At 44.8% G+C, this 19,641-nt stretch overlaps 2 protein-coding genes across 4 annotated transcripts in view; one reads left to right on the top strand and one right to left on the bottom strand.

The window, feature by feature from the left end:
* Positions 1-1,998, top strand: part of EIF2AK3 (eukaryotic translation initiation factor 2 alpha kinase 3) — a 42,887-nt gene extending 40,889 nt beyond the window's left edge. For both annotated transcript variants that reach the window (XM_082194734.1, XM_082194733.1), the window contains exon 17: positions 948-1,998. In XM_082194734.1, the coding sequence (XP_082050860.1) occupies positions 948-1,112 (165 nt within the window). In that variant the 3' untranslated portion in view covers positions 1,113-1,998. The remainder of the gene's footprint in view (positions 1-947) is intronic.
* Positions 1,999-2,119: 121 nt separating this feature from the next.
* Positions 2,120-8,434, bottom strand: LOC309516366 (histamine H2 receptor-like; the record flags this gene model as incomplete). Of its 2 annotated transcripts, XM_082195205.1 has the most annotated exons (3): positions 2,120-3,820; positions 5,995-6,171; positions 8,163-8,434. In XM_082195205.1, 3 exons carry the CDS (start codon positions 8,432-8,434, stop codon positions 3,157-3,159), a joined length of 1,113 nt encoding a protein of 370 aa, XP_082051331.1. In that variant the 3' UTR covers positions 2,120-3,156. The 2 variants fall into 2 exon arrangements, 1 of the variants encoding a protein (XP_082051331.1); XR_014212824.1 differs by lacking the exon at positions 2,120-3,820 and having other exon boundaries at positions 6,065-6,171; positions 8,145-8,270.
* Positions 8,435-19,641: the final 11,207 nt, after the last annotated feature.

Raw genomic sequence — 19,641 nt, forward strand, 5'->3', positions numbered from 1 at the left:
GAAATATCAGGTACCTCCCTACCATTCTGTTGGGCAAAAACTTAATTATAACTCATTTCATTGAGCAAATGGTTCATTTTTGTAAAAAATCCCTTAGAGTTTTGCAAAGGAAAAAGGAGTCTTAAGACCTCCAAGAGAAGTAAGTAATAAATAAAATAGGTACAGTGGTGCCTCACTAGACGAAAAGAATCCATTCTGTGATTCTCTTCGTCTAGCGGTTTTTTCGTCTTGCGAAGCAAGCCCATTGAAGGATTAGTGGATTAGCGCAATTAGCAGCTTTTAGCGGCTTATCTACTGATTGGATCAGCTGATAAGCGGCTTAGCGGCTTAGAAAAGGGGGGAGGGGGAAAAAACCAGCAGGAACTCACAAGACATTGTCGTCTTGCGAAGCAAGCCCATAGGAAATTCGTTTTGCGAAGCACCTCCAAAACGGAAAACTCTTTCGTCTAGCGAGTTTTCCGTCTTGCGAGGCATTCGTCTTGCGGGGCACCACTGCACCATCTTTTTCACCCCATAAGATGCACCCGACCATAAGACGCACCTAGTTTTAGAGGAGGAAAACAAGAAAAAAACCTCTCCATTTCTGTGCAGCGCCTCTCCAGCGAAGCAGGAAGAGAAACGGAAGGGACTCCGTTTCTCCTCCCACTTTGCTGAAGGGGCACTGCGCCGCTCTCCCTCTCTGCGCAGCACCATTTGCTTCATAAGACGAACACACATTTCCCCTTACTTTTTAGGAGGAAAAAGGTGCATCTTATGGAGCGAAAAATACAGTATTTAATCACTGGAATTTAAAAATAAAAGATTGAGAAGCCCAAATTGCTTCTCAAATGCAGTGCAAAGAGAGTCTTTGCATTTCTTCTGTAGTCGGGAAGGAGACTAGAGCTGAGGATAACTGAAAACATCTCCACTGTCTGAAATCTCACAGATTCCCCCTATTTTCCATTTAGTATGCAATGGTAAAACACATGCTGTCTCCAAGCCCCACGGAAAGACCAGAGGCTGCAGACATCATCGAAAACCCTTTATTTGAAGATGTCGAGTTCCCAGCAACGCCAGTGCTCAGGCAAAGGTCACGGACAATGAGTACATCCGGAATGAAACATTCAAGATAGCTGAGTAAACAAGATGGCACAATTATTATGAGCACACTGGACAGATCTCAGAGCGGTCACCCAGCAGGATAATCCACCATCAAGCAATGTCACTGGAATATTCCTGCTCAGAGCTTTATTTTCTCATTTCAGTTTTATGCACAAAATTATCATGGGACGAAGCTAATCGTTTCTGTTTAACGCTTTTCAGATGACTTTCACACCATAACTTGGCCTACCTTAGCTGCAATACACCCTTTGGTGTTTGGATTGTGCTAATATTTTCTAGGGAATTTGGAAAAGATGCCTGTTATGTAAATAGAATTAAATTCTGTATTTTTATAGAACCAAGTGGTCTCTCTAACTCTGACATCTAGGTCCTGATTACATTCATTTAAGACATGAAGACCTTTAAAGCAAGCTTAAAATATATAATAAAAACCCTCTATATTTTGTCCCTGGAGGATAAAGTAAGAATAGTTTTACTATTGGTAGCCAGTTCTAGAGCAAATGGTGATTTGTTTCTACACAGTAGAAGTTATTGAAAAGTGTTTAGATGAAGATGGAAGAAGATTTAGTAATAAAAAATCTGGTTGAACCTGGGTTCGAATTACAACAATAACAAATTAAGCATTAATTCATTATTATTTTTTTGTATTTCCTGGATGTAGCATCCACTGTAATCTTGCAGGCTTGTAGTAATCATTCTGACACATTTCTTTACCAGGATGTTATTGCTTAATAAGACCCTTTTCTCACTGTAAATATGTTAATTTTATTTATAAAATGGCAAGATCAATCCATTTGGGTTGGCGGTGTACAGTATGCACTTGGAACAATTGTTAGGTGCATTTAATTACTGTGACTTTTTTCAAGTCTGATTTAATAAAGTCTTTTTTTATTTAGATGCAGTTGTTTCCCCCTCCCCTTAAATAATAACCAGTGTAACTCCTTTTGCCGTTTTCCATTGGCTGCAATCCAAAGAGACATACATCTTTGCCAAATATTTCTCTGTCTCACAGATGGATCGCATCCCTCACATTGTACCTAACTCTGGAGGGTTACCCAAGCCATATTAACCTCTTTTTTTGCAGGCTGCAGTAGGAAGAAGAACTGAAAACATCCCGTAGCACACTTGACCTTTTGGATCCTAGATAGTATATTCTGATTTCTGCTGCCATTTACGAAGTATAATGCAATTTACCGCATTTTTTGCTCTATAGGACTCACTTTTTCCCTCCTAAAAAGTAAGGGGAAATGTGTGCGCGTCTTATGGAGCGAATGCAGGCTGCACAGCTATCCCAGAAGCCAGAACAACAAGAGGGATTGCTGCTTTCACTGCGCAGCGATCCCTCTTGCTGTTCTGGCTTCTGAGATTCAGAATATTTTTTTTCTTGTTTTCCTCCTCCAAAAAACTAGGTGCGTCTTGTGGTCTGGTGTGTCTTATAGAGCGAAAAATATGGTATTTAGTCTCTGCTGAACACCAACATGCCTACTAAGACCAGGGAGTTGACCAGAAAGGTCTTGATTTTGTGGTTAATCCTAGACCATCGATTCTTAAAAGTTTACTGCAGTTGTCCCTTCAGAGGTTTAAGAAGGACACTAGCGAGGAACAAAAACAGACAAAAGGAATATCAACCCTACCTAGCCATCGATTCAAGTGGTGATTTAAGCTGGAGACATAATCGAAAATAGCGGTGGAGAAACTGAGCCAAAGGGAATAACAGTAGTGGCAAAGGCTGTTGCAGACAACCTTTCAGAATGGCTGTGTTTTATAGAAAGCTAAAACCGAGGTCTGTAGCTTAATGGATCTAACTGGTACTCTGCTACATTTGGCACTGAAAGGGCTTGAATCCAGCCCTGGCTAGAATAATCAATGGCTTCTTTTGTCGGCATATTCTAGCTATTTCCCCCTGTAGCTATTCACCTGCTGGACAAGAAAAAACTTCACCATGCTTATGTTTTGCAATACAAGTTCAGCCCAAAATCCATTTTATATCTAGGGTTCCCATACTGGATGGTGAAGGATTCCAGTGACTCTCCTCCTGCCCACATGTGTGAAGACTTATTCAGAGTTGCAGAACATAGATCTTCTTTCCCCTTGCACTCTGGGGTCTTGAGCCGTCTTTGTGAACGTCACTATCGAAACGATATCCTCGCCCATGTCCACTTGAGACCCGCGCCTGCAGGTCAGCAGTTTCTTCAGAGCTCGCTGAAAGTCCCGGTTGAGGAAAGCATAGAGCATTGGGTTGATTGTCGAATTGCAATAGCCTAGCCAGGTGATGATCTTGAAAGTGCCAACAAGAACGTTGCTGGTGGAATTGGCCCCTTTGGTGGCCAACCATACGTTGAAGACAAAATATGGCAGCCAACACAGTATGAAGACTGAGATGAGGATGCTGATGGTGCGAGTGGCCTTGTTTTCCAGCTGCAGGCTGTTCTGGCGTTTACTCTGTGGGTGGTAGTGAAGGTCGAGGGTCTGAGAGACGATGCGGGAGGCCTTGAGTCTGGATGCGCGGTAGATGAAGAAGTACATACTGCACATGATGGCAAAGGGGATGAAGAAGGCCAGAGCTGAAGCTACAATGGCGAAAACCCAGTTGGTGACAAAGACGCACTCTTTGCTCGCGTCGAAATCCACGCCGGGTATCTCATTCCAGCCTTTCATGACGGGCAAAAAGGAAATCAGGGAAGAATAGATCCAGACAGCGCAAGTCATTATGATGCACCTGTGAATCAAAAGAAAAGAATTATTGGGATACCTGTTGCTACATCCCACTTGCTGTAACTGGTGCACAGGTGCTGAAGATGAGCCAATGCTTTTGGCCACCTTGCGGATGGAAAATGAGGAAAGATCAGGATTTTCGATGCATGCTTCCGCTCCAGGGTTCAAGGATGTTCACGTTATCTTAGTAAAGTTGTTGCTGCCTTTGCTTATCCTATACCGTCATACCTCAGGATGAATACTCTGCAGCTTAAATATTTTTGGGTTGCGCTCCGCGGCAACCCGGAAGTAACGGAGCGTGTTACTTCTGGGTTTCGCCGCATGCGCAGTCTCTCAAAATGACGTCATGCGCGGCACGCACAGTGGCGTCTTACGTTCACTTCAGGATGCAAACAGGGCTCCAGAACGGATCCCGTTCTCATCCAGAGGTACCGCTGTACAGGCGTTCTCTCCACTTAAGCGGGGGTCGCATTCTGGGCCCCTGCGTACCTAAGTGGAAATCTTGAGTGGGGTAAAAGGTAAAGGGACCCCTGACCATTAGGTCCATTAGGGGTTGCGGCACTCATCTCGCTTTACTGGCCAAGGGAGCCTGCATACAGCTTCCGGGTCATGTGGCCAGCAGGGCTAAGCCGCTTCTGGCGCACCAGAGCAGCGCACGGAAACACCGTTTACATTCCTGCCAGAGTGGTACCTATTTATCTACTTGCACTTTGACGTGCTTTCGAACTGCTAGGTTGGCAGGAGCAGGGACCAAGCAACGGGAGCTCACCCCGTGGCGGGGATTCGAACCACCGACCTTCTGATCGGCAAGTCCTAGGCTCTGTGGTTTAACCCACAGCGCCACCCGCGTCCCTCTCAAGTGGGGAGCACCCTCTAAAAAGCCTCTAAACTCACATTCTCCCCCTGCTTTCCCACTCTCCACATAACACTTTTCAACTAGTCTGGAGGCCATGCAGAAAAGTGACTGGTGCTGTTGTGTCACCCCGCACATCACTTGCTAGGCAGGGAGGCTCAGCAGCGTAAACTAAAGCCCTGCTGCATCTCCCATCTCTTTGGGGCTTCAGGGCTCACTGAAGTCCTCTTCCCGCTCCGGGGGAGGAGTCGTCGTCTCCTTGCAAGCCACAAAGACTCTGCACCTTTCCCGCCACTTCCTGGTTTGCATCTATGAATTTCCTGCTTCTGCACATATACACGGTTGCACATGAGTCAATTTTGCATAAGTACAGCAGAAAGGGAGACTGAGGCTTAGTAGTTAGTCTGAAGCCACCTGTTTGTTTCTTGGGAGAGAAAAGATTCGAAGCACCAACTTCTTGGGTTGCAGATCGCTCACTGGCTTTAGGATTCAATTCTTGTAGAAGATCCTAATGTTTTTGAACCAGTTAAGTGATACGCAGCCTCCTTTTCTCAACCCACAGAACCCTTTTAAGATCTCATGGCTGGCGATACAAGTTCCAGCTGGCGATGAAGGTAAAATATATGCAATTCACCTTCAGACATAAGACTGCACATTATTATTATTATTATTATTATTATTATTATTATTATTATTCCCATGAGGAATCCTGAAGCTATTTACAATTTCATACATAAAACAGTTAGGTAAAGGTAAAGGGACCCCTGACCGTTAGGTCCAGTCGTGGCCAACTCTGGGGTTGCGGTGCTCATCTCGCTTTATTGGCTGAGGGAGCCGGTGTACAGCTTCCGGGTCATGTGGCCAGCATGACTAAGCCGCTTCTGGTGAACCAGAGCAGCGCACGGAAATGCCGTTTACCTTCCCGCTGGAATGGTACCTATCTATTTGCACTTTGACGTGCTTTCGAACTGGTAGGTTGGCAGGAGCTGGGACTGAGCAACGGGAGCTCACCCCGTCGCGGGGATTCGAACCTCCAACCTTCTGATCGGCAAGTCCTAGGCTCTGTGGTTTAACCCACAGCGCCATCCACATCCCTCCATAAAACAGTTACATATATGTATATTTGATGACAGCTTATATTTTGAGGCCAAAAGGTATTAATGAATTGGCTCCTATGTTTTCATTTCCTCCTGAGTTGCAAGAGCAACAATGGCATTTTCTCAATCCTTAAAACCTGCAAATCAGGTTTTGCAACGGAAGCTTTGTCCGTGTTCCAAAGAGGCTTCGGCAGCTCTTAACCAACAAAGGGGACAAAACATACTTGCCTTTGCCGCGACATCCTCTTTGAATAACGATAGGGTGTTACGACAGAACAGTATCTGTCCAGGCTGATGAAACACAAGGTGACTATGGAAGCCGTGCAGAACATGACGTCAAATGAGATCCAGACTTTGCAGAACTCTCTCCCGAATATCCACATTCCAGTCACTTCATAAACGATGCTGAAAGGAGAGACCAAGAGATGAAGCTTAAGTTGATGGCTGGGGCCACTTCGCTGTTTTCCTCCCAGCCTTCACATCACAACTATGCGGGGAGAATACCGAACATAGGTCCAATAATAATAATAATAATTTATTATTCATACTCCGCCCTTCTGGTTGGGTTTCCTCAGCCACTCTGGGCGGCTCCCAACAGAATATTAAAAACACGATAAAATATCAAACATTAAAAACAGGGCTGCCTTCAGATGTCTTCTAAAAGTCTGGTAGTTGTTTACAGTTGTACCTTGGATCTCGAATGCCTTAGCTCCCAAACAATCAAAACCCAGAAGTGAGTGTTCTGGTTTCCGAATGACTTTTGGAAGCTGAACATCCAACAGGGCTTCCGTGGCTTCCGATTGGCTGCAGAAACTTCCTACAGCCAATCAGAAGCCACGCTTTGGTTTCTCAACGTTTTGAAAGTCGGACGGACTTCCGGAACAGATTCCTTTAGACTGTATTTCCTTGACATCTGGTGGGAGGGCGTTCCACAGGGCGGTTGCCACCACCGAGAAGGCCCTCTGCCTGGTTCCCTGTAACTTCACTTCTCGCAGTGAGGGAACCGCCAGAAGGCCCTCAGAGCTGGACCTCAGTGTCCAGGCTGAACGATGGGGGTGGAGACGCTCCTTCAGATATGCTAGCATCAGGGCTGTCTCATGGCATTCCTTTTGAGCCAGTTCACTCAGCACGCTCTACAATCCATTAAATATTGAGTTGGTTTTTTCCCCCAAGACTGATTTTCAAGCTTTGCATCTCCAGGGAAAACATTCCACCTTGCTTTGTTTGCATAGAAATGGCTTGCATGCCAGCTGTGGATTCTGGAACATGGTCAATGGCACACAGGGACGTGGCCAGATTTATTGTTGACCTTGTGTGAACTGGAGGCATTCTAGAAGATGCCCAGCTCTTTCCTGACACTTTCTGTTGGTAAAATATTTCCAGCTTATTTCTAACCATCTATTCTATGCTTTCAGTATCAGTGGCACAGGGAATAGCAACGTGCAACTAGATTAAACCCCAATCTACTACGATAATACTTAACACCCCCCCCCGAAGAACCGTTTACATTATTTACAGCAAGTGAGATGGGAAAATATAAACTGTGTGGAAATAACAATACTATATAACTAAAGCTTATGTTTTTCGAAACGTTTGGAAGAAGATAAAAGACTCTCCAAATATTGATATGAGAAAGAAGCAGGATCTCGTTAGCCGCTGGAGAGACACCAAAAAACTTTGGACAGATTCTGAGAAGGGTGATGTGACGCATTCTTTAATTGGGATCCGCCATTATGGGAAAGAACGAGTTGCAGAGATAAATAGTTGTGGGGGAGGTGAGCTCTTAATTTGTTATTATATCTGTACTTCAAGTCCGATTTGGCAAATCTCCCCTAGAAAGACTAATGTTTGATGCAACCTGTCTGAGAAAATGAATGAGCAAACGCCCAGATTTTATTTCATCGGAACTGAGTGAAGATGGCGTCTGCCACCAGAGAAGGACTTTTGGATTGATTCGGCATGAACACCAGCATGTGAGGACATTCTGCAAACAACAGACTTACCAGCTGCAAAAAAAAAAAGGAGAGTCATATAAATTTCACACAGAAGCACATCATTGTTTATTTCAACTTGCCTGTGGAAACAACTCAGAGGCTATGAAAGAAGGAAGGATAACAATAGGAAGATTTAAAGAAGGAACTATTGGAAACTCAAGGCAGTAGAAACATAAGATGATTAGAACCCCACTGAACTTGAAGCATGGGAGGCCCCAACAAAAATTTATAATTTGGCAGAATATTTGGACTATATGATATGTATTCGTAATAATTTGGAATACTTAATGTGATTTGATTGGATTGTTAAAATGGGAAATTTAATATAAATTATTATTATTTTTTAAAAAAAGATTAAACCCCAAACCCCAGGAAGCAGCTTACCTTTGTCAGATTTCTTACCTAAATGGCATCACCAGGCAAGCCACAAGAAAATCTGCCATTGCTAAGGACATGATGAACATATAGGTGACTGTCCGGAGCCTCTTCTCCATCAAGGGGCAGATAAACACCACTGTGTTTCCCAAAAGAGTCGCCAAATCTATAAAAGCGAGTATCAGTCCAATTGCCACCTGCTGGAATCCAATGCCTGCTTCTGTCTGATTGGTGCCTGCTTTGACCAAGGACATGGTGGCTGAACAGATATTGGATAGTAAAGAGATATTTATATCCATCTCTTCTCATTGGGCTTAAAGACGAAGAAACCAAGGACATCGAAGTCAAGTCTGTGAAAAGAGGGGGGGAGACTGCTTTATTCACTAACAGAGGTGATTCAATATATTGAGCAACTTGTCGCTATCTAGTCATAGAAAGAGGATGCGGGTGGCGCTGTGGTCTAAACCACTGAGCCTCTTGGGCTTGCCGATCAGAAGGTCAGCAGTTCGAATCCCCACAACGGGGTGAGCTCCCGTTGCTCGGTCCCAGCTCCTGCCAACCTAGCAGTTCGAAAGCACGCCAGTGCAAGTAGATAAATAGGTACCGCTCTGGCGGGAAGGTAAACGGTGTTTCTGTGTGCTGCTTTGGTTCGGCAGAAGCAGCTCAGTCATGCTGGCCACATGACCCAGGAAAACTGTCTGCAGACAAACGCCAGCTCCCTGGGCCTGTAAAGCAAGATGATCGCCACAACCCCAGAGCCTTCTGTGACTGGACTTAACTGTCAGAGGTCCTTTACCTTTACCGTGGTACCTCAGGTTACATATACTTCAGGTTACAGACGCTTCAGGTTACAGACTCCGCTAACCCAGAAATATTACCTCGGGTTAAGAACTTTGCTTCAGGACGAGAACAGAAATCGTGCTCCGGCGGTGTGGCAGTAGCAGGAGGCCCCATTAGCTAAAGTGGTGCTTCAGGTTAAGAACAGTTTCAGGTTAAGAACAGACCTCCAGAATGAATTAAGTTCTTAACCCGAGGTACCACTGTGCCTTTTTATTCATAGAAATCTATTCATTTGACCAAACTGCGGGAGGCAGTAGAAGACAGGAGTGCCTGGCGTGCTCTGGTCCATGGGGTCACGAAGAGTCGGACACGACTAAACAACAACAACATTCATAGTGTGCACAGGATAACGGATGAAAGACTTTTGAGGCGAATGAGCCGCTTCATCCATTAGTTAAAGGTGCAAGCTAGCGTTTAAAAGTGTCAGCAAGGAAGGCCAAATAAAAGAAGCTTCAAATTACAGCAATCAGTCAACTGTATGTTGCACACCTCCTCAGCAGGAACCGACCACGATGAGCAAGGAGACCCCTGTTTTCCCATTTTGTTGCTATTGTAGATGGTGCTTTAATACCGCCGTCTCTGATGCCTTCAGCACCATGAATGTTCCTCTTTGAGGACAGCATCGTCAGAGTAGGGAGAGCAGGCACAACACTGAATAATACTTGAAAATTGTAACAGAACCAACCCCCCCCCCAATCAAAATTTGGCTATCAAAATGGGTGTTTCTAGACAGTAGATGTTTGATTATCCTTCAGATCAGGGGAGCATGGAGGACTGGCTCCAAGATTTGGATGGAAAAGAAAGAGAAAATTCTGTCCTTCGAATGAAATACCGCTGGCGACATTAGTGACAGAGAATTCATCATGCGAAAGGCTGGACTGGATGAATCCCAAGCCGGAATTAAGATTGCCGGAAGAAATATCAACAACCTCAGATATGCAGATGACACAACCTTGATGGCAGAAAGTGAAGAGGAATTAAAGAACCTTTTAATGAGGGTGAAAGAGGAGAGCGCAAAATATGGTCTGAAGCTCAACATCAAAAAAACGAAGATCATGGCCACTGGGCCCATCACCTCCTGGCAAATAGAAGGGGAAGAAATGGAGGCAGTGAGAGATTTTACTTTCTTGGGCTCCATGATCAGTGCAGATGGTGACAGCAGTCACGAAATTAAAAGACGCCTGCTCCTTGGGAGAAAGGCGATGGCAAACCTAGACAACATCTTAAAAAGCAGAGACATCACCTTGCCAACAAAGGTCCGTATAGTAAAAGCCATGGTTTTCCCAGTAGTGATGTACGGAAGTGAGAGCTGGACCATAAAGAAGGCTGATCGCCGAAGAATTGATGCTTTTGAATTATGGTGCTGGAGGAGACTCTTGAGAGTCCCATGGACTGCAAGAAGATCAAACCTCTCCATTCTGAAGGAAATCAGCCCTGAGCGCTCACTGGAAGGACAGATCGTGAAGCTGAGGCTGCAATACTTTGGCCACCTCATGAGAAGAGAAGACTCCCTGGAAAAGACCCTGATGTTGGGAAAGATGGAGGGCACAAGGAGAAGGGGACGACAGAGAATGAGATGGTTGGATGGGGTTCTTGAAGCTACCAGCATGAGTCTGATCAAACTGCAGGAGGCAGTGGAGGACAGAAGTGCCTGGCGTGCTCTGGTCCATGGGGTCACGAAGAGTCGGACACGACTAAACGACTAAACAACAACAACAATGCTTCTAAGCTTTGCTCTTTTTTGTTCTTCTTTTCTGACTCGTTTGACAGCCTTTGAAGTTGCATGTTTGCAGAACTTCCATATGCTTTAGAAGCAGTCAAAATGCCCAATATTTTTGGATATTTGATTTAAAAATGCACAGCTCTGCTCATCTTCTGTTTTTCAGTACATAACATCAAAACAACATCTACACAAATTCCTGTAATGTACAACGTTCATGTTAACAAACTGACCTCCTCCTTTGCCATTAAGCTGTATGGTGAAAATCAGACGGAATTTGAAAGAAGGAAAATACATATCCACAATACACTTCCAAATAAAATCAGCACTGGGATGGGAAACTAAATACAGCAACGCAATGACAATGAAGGAATGACAAGGGGACTCACCTTTCTCTTGTCTCTTTGGTAATGATGGTATTACATTTTTAAAAATCTGATTTCAGCACTAGGCTGTTCTCTGGCTTGCCGGGAAAAAGCAGAGTCTCTTTTAGCCAGTGTGCATGATTAATCCACCTCCTCTGCAACAGAGTTGGTTATAATCTGATATTTCTCCCAGCGCTCATTTGAAAAAAGGATGGGGAAAAACTTCCACTGCCTACACTTCCTATGCTGGCAGCTGAATCGAAGAGATGAAGAGTCGGGCGGTTGGGAGGTATAAATACAAGCATCTTTTTCAAGTGACTCACACCAGATCATCACAAGAGGACCTGTTTCCCTCAAAGATATGATCTCTTGCCGCAAAAGGTTTCCCTGAATTCACAGGCACAAACACCGTCTTTCTGTCAACATCGGAAGTTTAGTTTAAAACAATGGCTCGTACTTTTAATATATTATATATCTAAAAAGTTTCCCAGTAGTGATGTATGGAAGTGAAAGCTGAAGCTGATCACTGAAGAATTGATGCTTTTGGATTATGGTGCTGGAGGAGACTCTTGAGAGTCCCATGGACTGTAAGGAGATCAAACCTATCCATTCTGAAGGAAATCAGCCCTGAGTGCTCACTGGAAGGACAGATCCTGAAGCTGAGGCTCCAAGACTTTGGCCAGCTCATGGGAAGAGAAGACTCCCTGGAAAAGACCCTGATGTTGGGAAAGATTGAGGGCACAAGGAGAAGGGGACCACAGAGGACGAGATGGTTGGACAGTGTTCTCGAAGCTACCAGCATGAGTTTGTTCTTTTTTATAAAATTTTTATTGGTTTTTCACAATTTTTATAAACACAAACATTACACAATACAAACAAATGAACACATAAACAAACATGTATAATTTCGAATCCTTTTTTCTTAAACCTTACTTCACCGACTTCCCCATACCTCCCCTTTCTGCGTCCCATTTTCCAAATTTGTTTCAGCAAATCCTACCCCTTAGTTTTACCAAATTTTCCCTTATTCTTTTCTTTTACTTAATCTTTTACAGCTGTAATCCCTTTTTCTAAAACCTCAACATTTTAGCATTCATTAATTTTACAATGTTTCTTAAGATAAATTTTAAATTTCTTCCAGTCTTCATCCGCCGTCTCTTTCCCCGGTCACGGATTCTGCCAGTCATTTCAGCCAGTCCCATGTAGTCCATCACCTTCATCTGCCATTCTTCCAGAGTGGGTAGATCTTGTGTCTTCCAATACTTTGCGATAAGTATTCTTGCTGCTGTTGTAGCATACATAAAAAAAGTTCTGTCTTTCTTTGGCACCAATTGGCCGACAATGCCCAAGAGAAAGGCCTCTGGTTTCTTAGGGAAAGTACATTTAAGTACCTTTTTCATTTCATTATATATCATTTCCAGCATGAGTTTGACCAAACTGCGGGAGGCAGTGGAAGACAGGAGTGCCTGGCATGCTCTGGTCCATGGGGTCATGAAGAGTCGGACACAACTAAATGACTAAGCAACAACATATCTAAAAAGAATGGGAAGAGAAGAGGAAAATTAGGAAATCTGTGTGCTGACTTTCAGTTACTGTGTCTGGAGATCTCTCCTGAAGGCCGTATCCTGTCCACTCCAGTAGAAACTGGAGTCAGACCTGGAGCGAACAAGAATAGGGTCTCCTCCCCATCACTTGTAGCCTGGGGTGTCTGGACATTTCGGAGAGGAGCTGATGATGGGAAGGAATGAACCCCATTTCTCTGTTGCACCTTCCCAAATGCCTCTGTTTCTCTAGAAATTCAAGGAAATTGGGAGGCAAAGCTGCACACAGAACTGTTAGTATACAGCATGTAGTTTGGCCCTTGAATATAGACCACTCTACTTCCATAAGGGGGACGTGAGTAGCGCTGTGGATTAAACCACAGAGCCTAGAGCTTGCCGATCAGAAGGTTGGCGGTTTGAATCCCTGCCATGGGGTGAGCTCCCGTTGCTCGGTCCCAGCTCCTGCCAACCTAGCAGTTCGAAAGCGCCTCAAAAGTGCAAGTAGATCAATAGGTACCACTCCGGTGGGAAGATAAACGATGTTTCCGTGCGCTGCTCTGGTTCACCAGAAGCAGCTTAGTCATGCTGGCCAAATGTCATGCCGGCTGTACGCCAGCTCCCGCGGCCAATAAAGCGAAATGAGCGCCGCAACCCCAGAGTCGGCCACGACTGGACCTAATGGTCAGGGGTCCCTTTACCTTTACCTTTACTTCCATAAGGTGGGGGTATGATTCTGGGGTTCTTTTGGGGGGGGTGTGTGAAAAATATAATGGAAAAATGTGCCCACTTACTGAGACACTCCTTGCAAATTGGGAAAATATGAGAAGAATGCCATCTTCATATTTGCCGCCTTTAATGTCTGTTTCTTATAACAAATTTAAACCAAACCCACCACTAGGAAATAAGCTGCTGATGCTCCAGTCCTTTGGAGTTATCTGGAAGCAAGACCCACTGAACACAATCAATAATTTAGAATCCTAAAACTACCTACTTTCATCCTGTTACTGGAAACCCAACTAGTATAAAATCAAGCAAACCATTTCTTTTTATCATTTACATAACTGTTCTCTTCCCTATTTAACAGACTGTTCTCCATCTGGCTTATCCTCACACACTCATTTGTTCTGGCAATGGGTTTGCTGTCCTCTTCAATTTTTTTTGGAAAAAAGATCAAGTTTGTGGCCATTTCCCAACCGAATTGCACTGCCATCCTTTGTTGTGGCACCTGGCCAATTGCTATTGATGCACGTGGGCAGGCAAATGGTCCGTGAGACGGTTTGTAAAGGGATCTTTTACTTTAAAATATGGTCATCATGGTTCATTCAGGGATAGACTGCAACTACATATGTAAAGATCATCACAGAGAAAGAAATCAAGGATAGGTTGTCTGCAAAGAAATGGTAGAATGCAGAAATTTTCATTGGGAAATTCAAACAGAAAGCTTTTAGCTGCAATTGTATGGCCCCCTGGGATGAGGTCCCATGGATCAGAGGATCTATCAGATCACACCTCACAGAAACATGCTGAGGAGTTGAAAAAAATACTTAAAATCCCATTAAGGAAAAAACCAGAGGCTTACCAACTGGGCCTTTTAGGAAAAGAAATAACAAAATCGAAAAAAGAATTTTCTGAAATGAGACCACCACAGCTAGGATAGTAATAGCATCTTGCAGTCCATGGGGCTCTCAAGAGTCTCCTCCAGCACCATAATTCAAAAGCTTCAATTCTTTGGCAATCAACCTTCTTAATATAGCCAATAAAATACATTTTTAAAAAAGAAATGGAATTAGCTGTTGTTGGCAAGGGGTGAATGGAGCAGGGGAAGCCAGCATGATCTACTCCAGATATTGCGGACTTCAGCTCCCATCGTTCCTAACCAAGGATGATGGGAATTGTAGTCCAACAAAGCCCGGAAGATTACATGTCGGCGACCTTTGCATTAAAGGAAAGCAGGGTTTGGAAATGAGCAAGACAGAAACAAATCCCACATGCTCCTTGGAGATAATATTGGAGACTTGGGTTTGTTTGTTGAACTGCATGGACTCTATGTAGAACAGGATGTGGCTCACCTGCCGGCTTCCAGGTATTGTTGGACTACAACTCCCATCATAGCGGGCCACTCTCCAGGAATGATGGGAAATGGGGAGCCAACATTACTTGGAAATCTGCAAGTTAGCTACCCCTGGTGTGGAAGGAAGAACTAAAGGAAGAAAGCTGTTAGCTTGGCACAGAGCTTTCATGAACTGCCGCACAATAATTTAAAGGCCACTTTGAAGCAGCAGGAACAGAAATAGGGGCATCGTGGAGGAGAAAAACCTTCACAGGACCAAGAATAGCCCAAATGCCAGCATGTCTAAGGAATAATAGCATGAACTCGAAAGAGATGCAACAGGAAATTGAAATAAAGCAGGCAAGTCAGGATGTTTGGAGCAAAGGAAATCTAATAGAACGGCTTCCAAACCTGATTTCTCTCAACGTTCATAATTTTAAAAGATGAAAGCTGAGAGCATCTGGCAGTGCAGAATGAACCAGAAACCATGAAGGGATTTTAAAAGGCAAAATATTTTCCGGCTTTCACTGCTGCAATGCAGGGAGTTGGACTAGATGATTCTTGGGATCCTGAAATCTACTTGGAGTCCTGTAGTGATTTCATGCTCTTTATTGCAGCTTGTAAAACAGTGATTGAATTGCCCCCCAAACCTCAGGCTTTTATATACATTATTTACACCATGAGTCCCGTCTGATTGGCTGATTCTGATTCTCTCCTGGAGCCTGATTGGTCTTTTCCTGCAGGCCAATCAGTTGTTGCATTCTAGGATCCTACTTGCCTATTGTTCTAGGATCCAAGCTTAGTACATAACAGATCCCTTCCAACTCTGCAATTCTATGATTTCTGAAGGATGGTCTCTTCCTAAACACGCTTGGCATAGGTCCATCCTAAGCACATTTCTGCCAGAAGTAGCATTAAAAAAACATAGTGGGACTTCCGTCCTGGTAAGCATGGCAAGATGGGGGCTGTCGTGTTGCTGCAATTTAGTTGTCGGCAAAATAAATCACGGCGTTCTTTTGTGATGTCGGAGCTGATTGCAGGTGAAACTCGGAAAATTAGAATATTGTGGAAAAGTTCATTTATTTCAGTAATTCAACTTAAAAGATGAAACTAATATATGAGATAGACTCATGACATGCAAAGCGAGATATGTCAAGCCTTTATTTGTTATAATTGTGATGATCATGGCGTACAGCTGATGAAAACCCCAAATTAACAATCTCAGAAAATTAGAATTTTAAAAGAAATCAGCAAAACAAGGATTGCAAACAGAGCAATATTGGACTTCTGAGAATTAGAAGCATGCATATGTACTCAGTACTTGGTTTGGGCCCCTTTTGCATCAATTACTGCCTCAATGCGGTGTGGCATGGATGCTATCAGCCTGTGGCACTGCTGAGGTGTTATGGAAGACCAGGATGCTTCAGTAGCAGCCTTCAGCTCTTCTGCATTGCTCGGTCTCATGTCTCTCATCTTTCTCTTGGCAATGCCCCATAGATTCTCTATGGGGTTCAGGTCAGGCGAGTTTGCTGGCCAATCAAGCACAGTAATCCCATGGGCGTTGAACCAGGTTTTGGTACTTTTGGCAGTGTGGGCAGGTGCCAAAGTCCTGCTGGAAAATGAAGTCAGCATCCCCATAAAGCTCGTCTGCGGAAGGAAGCACGAAGTGCTCCAAAATCTCCTGGTAGACGGCTGCGTTGACCCTGGACTTAATGAAGCACAGTGGACCAACACCAGCTGATGACATGGCCCCCCAAATCAACACAGACTGTGGAAACTTCACACTGGACTTCAAGCATCTGGCATTGTGTGCCTCCCCATTCTTCCTCCAGACTCTGGGTCCTTGGTTTCCAAATGAGATGCAAAAGCTGCTCTCATCAGAAAAGAGATTTGCCAAGAGACAGATGAGAGACACGAGACCGAGCAATGCAGAAGAGCTTTTCCACGATATTCTAATTTGCCGAGTTTCACCTGTAGGGCCGAATGCTGACATCTGAAAATAGTCCCGTGTTTAAAAGGTGATGGCCTGAATGTTCTCCTCTGCTGAGATAGCAGTAATACTGAAAACAGACCTGGCCTTCCTAGTGTAGTTGTGGCTTCCGTTGTTGTTTAGCTTAGTCCTTCCCTTTCCTTGTCAAACAAAATGATTTCACCCTCTCCCCCTGCATGAGAGCTTTGAACCTTTGCCGCACCACAGAGCTCCCTTCACAAATTTGAGACGGAGCTATGGTTGGCCGTAGTGGCCAGGTCCAAAGATGTTTTTTTAAGAAGCGGTTGGATAATCGCCTCTTGAAGAGGGCCTGGGAAGACTCCCTCACAGAGGGAAGCGTTCACCACCCTGCAGAGCCCATTACCCAGCCCTTCCTGGCTGGCTTTTATGACCCAGGATGGGCAAGGAGACAGGTTTCGCTCATCCAAGCAGCCTGTCCACATCCTCAGAGGTAACTGTATGAATCTTTGCTCTTCACAAAAAACACCTCAAGGCCAAAGGACCAAACCATGTGAGATACCACAAATCCAAGGCTGTCTCTTCCACAAATAAAAAACTACACTGGGCTGCATTGCGACTGCGGGGGGAAATTTAACCCTTTCACCCCATTGCATTTTTCCAGTGAAGGTTGCTGCCCAAACAGCTACTATTTGCCTTGTTAAGGACTGTGCATTCAGAATGGTATGCAAACACTTTCTCTAAAAAATACCAGCGGGGGTGGAGGGTGGGGAGAAAATTGTGTGGCAGCAAGCTCTTCCCCCAATGTTCTGTTCCTGATCCAAATTGCTCCTGCTCTGCACTTGCTAAATCTGAAAGAGATGGGAATTTCAGTCTGTGCCCGGTGAGCCTCTGTTAATTCCCTGTCTTAGCATCTCTTGCAGAAGTGGCTGCTTATTACACGGAAAATGCCTTAATAACTGTTGGTAAAGCAGCTTTGTGATTCCTTTACACAAAGTACAGTGGTACCTCGGGTTAAGTACTTAATTCATTCTGGAGGTCCGTTCTTAACCTGGAACTGTTCTTAACCTGAAGCACCACTTTAGCTAATGGGGCCTCCCGCTGCCGCCGTGCCGCCGGAGCCCGATTTCTGTTCTTATCCTGAAGCAAAGTTCTTAACCTGAAGCACTATTTCTGGGTTAGCGGAGTGTGTAACCTGAAGCGTATGTAACCCGAGGTACCACTGTATTTGTCTTTCTCCTCCCATGTAAGACCACTGAGGAGGCAGATAGGTGTATGGGATGCAGCCAAGGCTTATGCAATATGGGTTATTTATACAGTGGTACCTCTGGTTACCTCTGGTTATGGTGCTGGAGGAGACTCTTGAGAGTCCCATGGACTGCAAGAAGATCAGACTTATTGATTCTTAAGGAAATCAGCCCTGAGTGCTCACTGGAAGGACAGATCCTGAAGCTGAGGCTCCAATACTTTGGCCACCTCATGAGAAGAGAAGACTCCCTGGAAAAGACCCTGATGTTGGGAAAGATGGAGGCCACAAGGAGAAGGGGGCGACAGAGGATGAGATGGTTGGACAGTGTTCTCAAAGCTACCAGCATGAGTTTGACTAAACTGCGGGAGGCAGTGGAAGACAGAAGTGCCTGGCGTGCTCTGGTCCATGGGGTCACAAAGAGTCGGACACGACTAAATGACTAAACAACAACAACCTCTGGTTACGAACTTAATTCGTTCCGGAGGTTTGTTCTTAAGCTGAAACCATTCTTATCCTGAGGCGAGCTTTCACTAATGGGGCCTCCCGCTGCGCCTGCGCCTGTGGTGCGCGATTTCTGTTCGCATCTTGGGGCAAAGTTTGCAACCAGGAGCAGCTACTTCCAGGTTAGCAGAGTTCATAACCTGAAGCGCTTGTAACCAGAGCGTTCGTAACCAGAGGTACCACTGTATTGAAATTATCCTCTCTGAACACTTTTAGTATTGGTTATATAAAGATCAGCATGGAAACACCACCACCTGCAGGAAGGAAGGCAGCATATGCAATTCTAGAAATTGTACACCTGGTTTGGCTCCTCTGTGACTCAGTTTGTTGCTAGACAAGGGCAGCAGTTAAGGCTGGGATTTTGGAAGGCTGAGAGGGAGCATTTGGAATAGGGCCCAGTCTTTCTGTTGAAATCTAAGATGAATGTAAAAGCCTGATCCCTCCACCCCACCCTAGCTAAGAATTCTCAAAACTTATACAAAAATTGTCCAGTAGCACCTTAGAGAGGAAGGACGCGGGTGGCGCTGTGGGTTAAACCACAGAGCCTAGGACTTGCTGATCAGAAGGTCGGTGGTTCAAATCCCCGCAACGGGGTGAGCTCCTGTTGCTCGGTCCCTGCTCCTGCCAACCTAGCAGTTCGAAAGCACACAAAAAAGTGCAAGTAGATAAATAGGTACCGCTCCGGCGGGAAGGTAAACGGTGTTCCATGTGCTGCTCTGGTTCGCCAGAAGCGGCTTAGTCATGCTGGCCACAAGACCTGGAAGCTGTACGCCGGCTCCCTTGGCCAATAAAGCGAGATGAACGCCGCAACCCCAGAGTCATCTGCGACTGGACCTAGTGGTCAGGGGTGCCTTTACCTTTAGCACCTTAGAGACCAACTAAGTTTGTTCTTGGTATAAGCTTTCATGTGCATGCACTTATACCAAGAACAAACTTAGTTGGTATCTAAGGTGCTACTGGACAATTTTCTTATAGATTTTGACTGCGTCAGACCGACACAGCTACCTACCTGAATCAATTCTCAAAACTGCTCAGGATGCTTATTCCAAATGGATTTTGAGAGTCCAACATGCAAGGTTCAGAGAACTCCCAGAAGCATGCTAAATGGGGGGGGCTATTATTATTATTATTATTATTATTATTACCCCACCTTTTCCCCTGACCAGGACTCAAGGTGACTTACAGCTAAAAATAAGGACAGGACAATTTCATTTTAAAAAACCCCAAGCCAGCCACGAAGAATCGTTCAGGTGGCCAAACATAGTCTTAGACAAAATGAGTGCAGCAAGCCA

Source organism: Podarcis vaucheri (assembly GCF_965113315.1).
Source record: "Podarcis vaucheri genome assembly, chromosome: 13".
Taxonomy (NCBI): Eukaryota; Metazoa; Chordata; class Lepidosauria; order Squamata; family Lacertidae; genus Podarcis; species Podarcis vaucheri.